The sequence below is a fragment of the Coregonus lavaretus genome (genome assembly GCF_964263955.1).
Source record: "Coregonus lavaretus genome assembly, chromosome: 14".
Taxonomy (NCBI): domain Eukaryota; kingdom Metazoa; phylum Chordata; class Actinopteri; order Salmoniformes; family Salmonidae; genus Coregonus; species Coregonus lavaretus.
Window position 1 is genome coordinate 19,234,172 of NC_140001.1, and position 10,074 is coordinate 19,244,245.

General features: G+C 38.6%; 1 protein-coding gene across 1 annotated transcript; it reads left to right on the forward strand.

The window, feature by feature from the left end:
- Positions 1-2,362: 2,362 nt before the first annotated feature.
- On the forward strand, positions 2,363-8,665 carry LOC311141855 (LIM/homeobox protein Lhx2-like; the record flags this gene model as incomplete). Its single annotated transcript, XM_084177348.1, has 5 exons — positions 2,363-2,548; positions 3,901-4,103; positions 4,538-4,908; positions 7,687-7,889; positions 8,390-8,665. The coding sequence occupies exons 1-5, from the start codon at positions 2,366-2,368 to the stop codon at positions 8,663-8,665; spliced, it is 1,236 nt and encodes a 411-aa protein (XP_084033474.1). The 5' UTR covers positions 2,363-2,365.
- Between the last annotated feature and the right edge of the window lie 1,409 nt (positions 8,666-10,074).

A 10,074-nucleotide genomic window follows, 5' to 3' on the forward strand; every position in this document is an offset into this window, starting at 1 on the left:
TTTGGTGAAGGAGGAATAATGGTCTAAGGCTGTTTTTCATGGTTTGGCTACTTAGTTCCAGTGAAGGGAAATCTTAACGCTACAGCATACAATTACATTTTAGATGATTCTGTGCTTCCAACTTTGTGGCAACAGTTTGGGGAAGGTCCTTTCCTGTTTTAGCATGACAATGCCCCCATGCACAAAAGCGAGGTCCATAAAGAAATGGTTTGTCGAGATTCGTGTGGAAGAACTTGACTGGCCTGCACAGAGCCCTGACCTCAACCCCATCGAACACCTTTGGAATTAATTGGAATGCCGACTGCGAGAGTGGTAAGTCTACAATTCAATCGAAGAGGCATACTGGGAAATTATTGGAGGCGTGGCTTAGTGGGGGTGTTACATTTCAGTATACTCTACAAAAAAAAATGCATTTGTATTACTCATGTGAAGGTAGTACTGCTCACTTCAGCTATTTATGTTTCTTAACTATATTTTTTTAGGTAATCTGTTTCCTCAAAATGTTTGAGCAGCCTGAACTTATCAGGGTTCACAGTGCATATTGACTATTATCTCTGGAATTTCTCAATGAATGTCTTCTTACACTACAAAATAGAATTTGATGTCCATAATGATTCATTGTGCACTGTCCTTGATCCCAAGCATTTGAAGGTGATGCAGTAGATACTATATGGCTGTGATTGGTTACATTTGATGTTAAATAACAACTGTTTGTCGAACATAGAACCATGTGCCTGAAGAAAAAAAAAGGCAATTACAGTAAGGCCTGTACTGACAGATATAGCGATCTAATAGACGGGTCAGGGTGGATCAGAAAGAAAGAAAGAAAGAGAGAGAGAGAGAGAGAGAGAGAGAGAGAGAGAGAGAGAGAGAGAGAGAGAGAGTGATATATATATATATATATATATATATATATATATATATAGAGAGAGAGAGAGAGAGAGAGAGAGAGAGAGAGAGAGAGAGAGAGAGAGAGAGAGAGAGTGCGAAAAAAGAAAGAAAGAAAGAAAGAAAGAAAGAAAGAAAGAAAGAAAGAAAGAAAGAAAGAAAGAAAGAAAGAAAGAAAGAAAGAAAGAAAGAAAGAAAAAGAAAGAAAGATGCATGAAATGTCAGTGACAATGGTCCAACAGATCACCATAATGTGCACTAAAATCTTTGCACCGCTATCAAATCAATGTGTTCTTCTTCTTCTTCTTCTTCTTCTTCTTCTTCTTCTTCTTCTTCTTGTCATGTTGTTTTAGACTAGATAAGCACTAAAGGTATTCAAATATTTTGTTAAATGCAACACAGAAATTATGCGTCTAAACAGTATGTCATGGGCAACCAAAGAAAGAATTGGCTACTAGTCTGCATACTTCTTCCGCAGCAGTAAAATAAGAATTCGACGATGTTGAACAACCAATGAACATAAATCGTGGGACGTGACGTATGGGTCCCTGTAGAAAAGGCGCGGAGTGTATCGCAAGGCCAGAGACCGTGGGACAGTGATAGGGCTGCCTGCTCGAGTCTTGCCTTGTTACTGAATGTAAAGTAAATTCCTCCTCCTCGATTACTCACATGTAGCTTTCTTGGCAAAACGAAAAAACTGCTGAAGGAAAACAGCTTCTCTCAGACCTCCAACGGGATCTAAATGCAAACATATTTATTTGCCAACTAGTTATAGCTTTTGTTTTTCTGGAAAAGCATAGGCTACATGTGTATGTATTTTGATATAATCTAAACTGCTCTAACACCAACTTGGACACTGCATTTGAGTTCAATGACAAACTGACAAGGAGGCAACTACATGGAGATGCACGCGCCTACATTCTCACAGACGCTGTTGTGTTCTTGATTTGTTCTCTTCCTTCGATTCGTGTGGAAATCATTTTGGTACAGTTGATGATTTCCAATAGAAGTAGTGTCAGTGTTCATTGATCGAGTTAGTATTGGTCGGCAAAGGACTAATTCATTCGTTTACTAATGCCCTGCTAAATGTTTTAATCCAAATACCTCTGAAGAAATAGGAGGGACCAGTAGCAGACCCATGCAGGGCTTCGATAGTTGGTATGTTTTTCATTCCTTAGGAATTATTTTGCAAATGGCATTTCTTCTCCCATGATAATATAAAAATATATTTATATGCTGCATAGAATTAATGAGCATTAGTAAATCGACGGATTCCGTCACTTTAATTAATGAATTATATGTTATGAGAGAGAGATGCAGAGATTCGGATAATGATTTCCATTGGCAGATGATGCGTAGCGTGGAGAACACGTGTCCATTTTTGCCTCATATTTTCTTCTGATCTGGAATTCTTCCTTGTCACACCAAGAAGGGAAATAATCTGACTGCCAATGCACGGGCTATAGATTTGCGTTTTATGGAAATCTTGGGTTTCAGATTTGAGGAAAACACGTATAACATCATCCCGTCTCCGGCAACGATGCTTTTCCACGGCCTCCCTGGAGGCGAAATGCACATTGTTGTGGAAGAAATGGACCGGAGAGGAAAGAGTGAATCCGCAGCTATCAGTTCGGCCATAGATATGGAAGAATCTGAAACGGTAGGCAACTAAACAACCACGCTTAGGGCGATTGCAATCGCAAATTGAGAGCAGTTGTGTACAAATATCATAATGAGCAACAACACGTTCATGCAAACATGCAGTAAGAGTAGTGAACTATAACATCATACTTGGGATATTAAAAATACTTGACGTGGGATAGGCTGTTAAAACTTGTTGGACTAAGAAAGAACTTGCTTTTTGAGTTTATTATTATTTTTATCTTAAACAATGCAGCCTATTTATTCTTATGGAATTATTTTGAATCGCTATCACAAAACAATTTAGAGTAATCTAATAATGTAGCCTACTAATAGGCTAATGAATTCATATTCATATGCTAATCTGTTAATAGCAAATATCACGGTTTTTTTATGCACAATCAAGTGTTTTTAAGCATGCGTTGCTTTGGCGTTAGATATGTTGTGAATTTAAACGACATCATAATGGAATGGATATTTCATAATTTTCTACTTTTGAACTTGTACAAACAACATTGCACATTCATCAATTCTTTGTGCAAAAATGAGGTATATACCCTTAAAAAATAAGGGTACAATTCATATACACTTTTTAGGAAATAGCTTTAGACTAAAACGATTGATAAAATGTAACAAGTTAAATGATCAATTAATTATAACATTGGCTTTCACTTTTTAGCCTATGGGTGGGTGGAAGTGGTTTTATCTTTGATCTCTTCGACTATATGCTATAATTTATGTATTATTATTATTATTATTATTATTATTATTATTATTATTATTATTATATCGCATTGTTTTGTCTTGTTAGGCAGTTTTAGCCAAAACAAAGTTTTAAGCAAAATTACATTAGGTGAGGTGAAAGTTTTAACAAAATAAAATGTGTGTGTGTGTGTTGGTTTGTAAGTGTGTTTTGATCCGATTATGATTTATGTAATAGTAAATCTTGGTGTGAGTAAAGCCCTTTTATTTCGAATGCTACATAGCATGTGCTTTGTTGTTTGTTGTTGTTTATGAATGATTCGCTTTAAATGCCCAAAATGTTTATTACAGGATATGGTAAGGCCTATAGGATACATTTAGCTATATACCTATAACCTGGCATATTTTAATTGATGTGAACTTCAAAATTATGTTAATTTCTAGTCTACATACGCCTGTATTATTCGGTGTAATGTTTTCAGTCAGATATAATAAAAGACAATATGTTCATGCAAAAAATAAAATGTAAAAGAATGTCTGATAGGCTAAATGAAGCATATCCTAAAGGCAGCATATCTTGGGGCGGAAATGATACATTATTTCGATATGGGTGTTTGATGACGTGGTTGATCTGTGTTTCAAGTTTGTGTTTGTTTGGTTGTCTTTTAGAACATGTCGTGCATGAACAGCGACAGGGTGTCTTTGTGCGCGGGCTGCGGCGGGAAGATCGCTGACCGCTACTACTTGCTCGCAGTGGACAAACAGTGGCACATGCGCTGTCTCAAGTGCTGCGAGTGTAAACTCAACCTGGAGTCCGAGCTCACATGCTTCAGTAAAGACGGAAGTATCTACTGCAAGGAAGATTATTACAGGTAACTCCATCAACCCCCAAAATGGTGCTGCACACCTGAGCTAAACCATTCCTCAATAATAAAGGTGTTGGGTTATGAAGAATAAACACATTTATTGTCAGATTTTTCCTGAAAAGAGTCATCCCATACACACATCACGAATTATTAATTTTGGTATTACAACCACATATAATACGCTTTCATGTGGCCTATAGCGAGGTCATATTGAGCTTTGACAAAACGTTGAAGTGCCCTTGCACAAAATGCATTACATATGGTCTGTGTGAGAGTTTCAAAGTACTGTAGGCTACATTGTTCTGTTTCAAAGCAGGCTTTGGTGCACACATAATGTAACTGCCACTGTATGTGCTACTAATTGACAATGGATAGGCTTAATTTACATCCGATCAAAATGTGTCGGTGCACTGACCATACAGGTTCTGTCCTCTCCACAGAAGGTTTTCGGTCCAGAGATGTGCCCGATGCCACCTCGGGATCTCGGCCTCAGAGATGGTGATGCGGGCCAGGGACTTGGTGTACCACTTGAACTGTTTCACCTGCACATCCTGCAACAAGATGCTAACGACTGGGGACCACTTTGGCATGAAAGACAGTCTGGTGTACTGTCGGCTGCACTTTGAAAATCTCATACAGGGGGAATATCAGACACATTTCAATCATGCGGATGTAGACTCTCACAAAGGACTGGGACCTGCCAACGCATTGGGACTATCCTATTTCAACGGCGTGGGGAGTGTGCATAAAGGGCGGCCCAGGAAAAGGAAAAGTCTCGGGCCAGGAGCAGACTTAGCAGCCTACAATGCCGGTAAGACTACAGTAATAACATTTCCATTTAAAATAAGCCTGTTCAGAATATTGCCACATTGACTCAATGAGCACTCTCCTCACAAAGTTTCTATACTGTGCAATTTATAATTATTCCCAAGGCCTGCTTTTGACAACGCAGGACAACAATTATATGCAACGAAGGGGTGGGACTGTGAGTCTTCATGCGATGATAATTGAAACAGTAGCCTAGCCTACTTGTTCTCAATAATCTATTAGCTATATTCGATGTAATACAATTTGTATAGGCCTACAGAGGTTGCCTGCATTAGGCAAATGTTTTTAAACATCTCAACCATAACAAATAGAGAGGTGCCAAACGTTTTGCCCTCTTGGTTCCATAATTTAATCTCACGAAAAATATGATAGTTATGATAGCCTATATTGCTTTTGCGACCAATATTTTCCAACGAATATTTCAACAACTTCTTTCAGTTCATTGATTTAAGCGTAGCACGTAGCAAAAATACATGTAGCCTATTCTTTGATTTTACCATACAAAGATGCTTTTTACCACATGGACGTTCCTCTTTTTTTGATATCATAAAAGCCTATATAGCCTAGGGGGTGTAATATTGCATTAGCTTATTTGTGCTCTGGAGAAACTAAAGCCCGTGTTAATTTAGACTTAATATTCAAAACATTTTCACATAATTTCTTCCAATAAATTATAAAGAGGTTGTTTTCTAAATTGATGCAGGTTATGTATCCAAAATCCCTCCCACTACAATTCAACTGTGTGTGGCAGGAGAAAGTTGTATCTATAATTTTCTTATCGTGTCCTCTTTAAAAAATTGTTTTGAAATTCCGGCTTTCGCCTTAGCCATTTTCCACTTGTCAGGCCCTACAGACATCTAAAGTTCCCCTGCTCGAGTTTGCGCACTCGGGGACCGGTTGTTCTGGGACCGGGCCAGAATGTGTGTGCACTACAAGATATCAACGAGACTTGACGAGTTATCCAGTTGTGATAGTGGACGAAGAGCAGTTGTTGCAACAGCAACATAATTTATATCACCAAGAAGGCCCTTCAATAGGCTAAGCCTAATTGTCGGATCGAAGTTTGGGTCTTGAGAATTTAATATGACCGTCAGTTGTTGTGTTAAACTGTTTTCATGTGCATTCCACCGTTCATAAAATAAGTCGATTGTAAAATAAGGGATTTATAAAGGACAAAGTGAAAGAACCTGATATTTAACTTTAGTCTATTCAAATAGGCTATATAGCCTAAAACAACTTTTCAATTTAGGCCTACGCATCACTTGGTCATATCAAGATTTTCCACATGGTTCGTCATCTGTTTGAGCTACAATACTTCATCCAGTAAACCAAAGTAACATTTCTCACAACACCTTCGTGGGAAGGGGATGGGGCGTGTTTCGGGCCGTTACTGCCCTCTACTGTCTACCCATTGGGCCACTGACTGACATAAAGTATAAACCTACTGTATTAATAAACAACGCATTCAAATATTGACTAAAGTTAACATCTGAAGTCACCTAACAATCTTTTAAGGACGAAATCGACGTTGTGTTTGAATAAAGATCTCATACGTCTCTGAATGTGTTGTGGTCCTGCAGAAACAAAAACAAAAATTATTCCCATGTTATTAGAAAAGTTCACATCAGCCTATCAATGGCATTTGAAAAATTGCGAAAGATAAATATTGTTTCTGTATGCCTGGTGTTTGTGGTCACTTGTCAGAACTCTGAAGTGTTATTCTGAAGAATTTGAATGACGAATATTTATCATATGCAGCATTGAATATGTTTGAACTGTTATGAAAAGATAGCAACACTTAAGCATTTGCCAAGAAAATACTGTCAGGGAAATATGTCATGTTTTTGCAGCCACGAGTAGATTATCAAGCGCAGGCTATAGCATAATTACAATTAATAAGGCAACAACCAAACAAAACAGTTATAATAATAATAATAATAATAATTATTATTATTATTATACTATTAAAGTTAAGACTATAAAAAATACCCCTAATTACGTGCTTATTACTTAAGCGCAATTCATCTGTTTTCAGGGAAGACTGGCATTTCTATTTTGCAAACTGCCAATGCATATTTAACAACGGAAGACCTCTAAATGTAAAGACAATCCTGACAACCCTAGCCAGAAAGTTATTCACATATTTTAATTGGTCAAGGTCTTACACAATCAGTAGCCTATGACATGATATAGCGTGAGTGCTTGACAAAGGGAACAATAATTTTGCATCACTTGTTTAGAAATATGCTGCTTAATGTATGTGAATTTAACAACACTTTGTGAATTTAACAACACTTTTTGGGTATAAGCCTAAAAATGTGCAATTCGTTAAATATCACAAATAAATCAAATATGTTATAAATATAACATCCTATTTTGATTATGGTACTGTGTGGTGTGTTAGAGCCTTATTAGAGACTTTACTGTTTAATAGTCAGGCTGTGGTTGAATTTACAATCACTGTTTAATTATACCTATGCTTTTCATGTTTGTATTCCTCTACCCTGATGTGTGTATTCCTTGCCACGCTCTCTACCAAACATTTAATTACTAAACCAATCTTAAAAGGTTGCATTAAAAGACAGCTGGGGTGCATACAAGCCAGCATTTAGCTGATTTTAATTAATACATCCAATACATCATGCAGCAAAATACATTACATGGTCATGTTTAACTTCACTTGTCCTTGAATGATACACCATGTTCATGTGGTCTAACCAACATCTTATTTGTATGTGCGTGTGTGTGTGGTGTCCTCCAGCACTCAGCTGTAATGAGAATGACGGTGACTCTATGGACAGGGACTCTTACAGCTCCAGTCAGAAGACCAAGCGCATGCGGACCTCCTTCAAACACCACCAGCTGAGGACCATGAAGTCCTACTTTGCCATTAACCACAACCCAGATGCCAAGGACCTGAAGCAGCTGGCCCAGAAGACTGGCCTCACCAAGCGTGTCCTACAGGTCAGACACACACACCTACACTGGATTGTTCCTGATATTCAACAAAATGAGAAAAACTACACACAAAAGAAAAAGTGAAAATGTTGTAGTGTATTATGATGGTAGCTAATATGATTGAATAATGGGATTTTGAAATCAAACGAGTAACAAGGGAGCATTTTCTATTTCAATTTCCAGATAGGAAATGTGAGGAGTGGGAGTAATAAAAACAGATCTACTGCTTATTATTGGGAGCGGGGATCACAACAGAGAGCGCTTGATTTCCACAAAGACGACAGCAAATTATCTAGGCGACTGAAGAAAAAAATGAGACAAAAAGGTTTCTGAACAAAAATTCTGTAAAAATCACTCCGCTTTAATTAACGCTCCCAGAAAACAAAGCAGTCATTTTGCTTTGATGCGTTCTGTTTTTCATGCCTGTTATTCCAGTTGAAACCGTGTCTTTCCCCACAGTTCCATCACTAACATTTGCTATGATGTTGCATTGCTGTGGTACACAGGTCTGGTTCCAGAACGCTCGGGCCAAATTCCGCCGGAACCTGCTGAGACAGGAAAACACGGGCGTGGACAAGACCTCAGACGGCTCCACCCTGCAGGGGGGCACACCCTCCGGACCCGCCTCCGATATCTCCAACTCCTCCATGAGCCCCTCCAGCACCCCCACCGCCCTGGCAGACCTGACCAACCCCACCTCTGTGTTAACCTCTGTCTCTGGCAGCATGGACGTCCACGAGTGCAGGAGCCCGTCGCAGACCACCCTGACCAGCCTGTTCTGATGCCCCCTTACAGACTGACCCCTTCAGCTTCATCTGATGCCCCCGACCCTTTAAACACCCTCACCAGCCTTCAGCTTCAACTGATGCCCCCCGACCCTTTAAACACCCTCACCTGACCCCCCCCCCCCCCCCCGACTTTGTCCATTAGGAACTAAAACACAGACCTTTGACAGAGACATTGAATGGACTAGTAAAATTAAGGTAAAGGAAAAATACTCTTACTTTTACTCTGAGCCGATTTGAGAATATTTGCAGAGTGAGGCTGCCAAGCCTTGCAGAAGGAACAGTTGTTGTTATTATGTTGTTGTTGTTTTGTTGAGAACTGAAGAGACTTGATTAGCATTTTTCAATGTTTACAGAATGAAACTGGGGAAAAGAAAAAAAAAACTGCTTAATTTTGGAAATTCATTTTTTCCAGCACAATATTTATGTTGTTGTACAGGAGTCACTGTTAGGAAACATTGAGAAGGATTGTAAAATGATGGGAAATCTGAGATTAAACACAGGCTAAGATATGCTAAGACTGCCATGTGCCTTACACTTCAATTGTCCCCAACATATCTAGATCTGTTTCCCCCATCAAGATCAGATAGAAACATATTTTTACCCCATCAGAGAGTATTTTGGTTCAAGAGTAAAATAGTAAATGGTTCACACAAACAGTGTGTGCATGTGTGTGTGTGTGTGTTGTCTGTGTGTGTGTGTGTGTGTGTGCGCATGCTCGTGTGCATGTGTGTGTGTCTGTGTGGGTTTGTGATTGTGGTCTTAATTGAAGTTTAGAATTCATTAGAGTTGGCAAACTAATTATTGCTGTTAAAAAAAAAAAAACTTATGTTCACATACACGCACGCGCACACACACACACACACACACACACTGATCTGTGATATGATATCATATACTAGGTTGAAATGAAACAGCCAATGAAAGCTAGTTTTGTTTTGAAATATTGTGCTCTTATGACTTGTATTTATCTTACAAGAACAACAATTCTATACCTCATTTACATAAGACATGTATCAATTAGTATGTTTCTGTTGACCTAAAACCTGCTGTGACATTAACACTCTCATCCCAACCTCTTACCTCAACTCAGTTTCCACTGTTCAACACAACTTAAATTATGTCACATGAAACAACAGTCAACTGGCTACAAATGTTTCATATCCCTGTTATGTTCAGTATCACAAACCAGGACTTTTACTTCTAGGAATAAAAAGATCAGTAAAATATGAGGTGTATGAGTGAGAATAGGCAGTGATATCACTAGTGGTCCAGCTTCATCCATCAAACATACTACTACTACTACTACTACTACTACTACTACTACTACTACTACTACACTACTTCTACTACTACTACTATTACTGTACCAGAGCCTGCTGGTGTCCAATGCTGTATGGTTATTG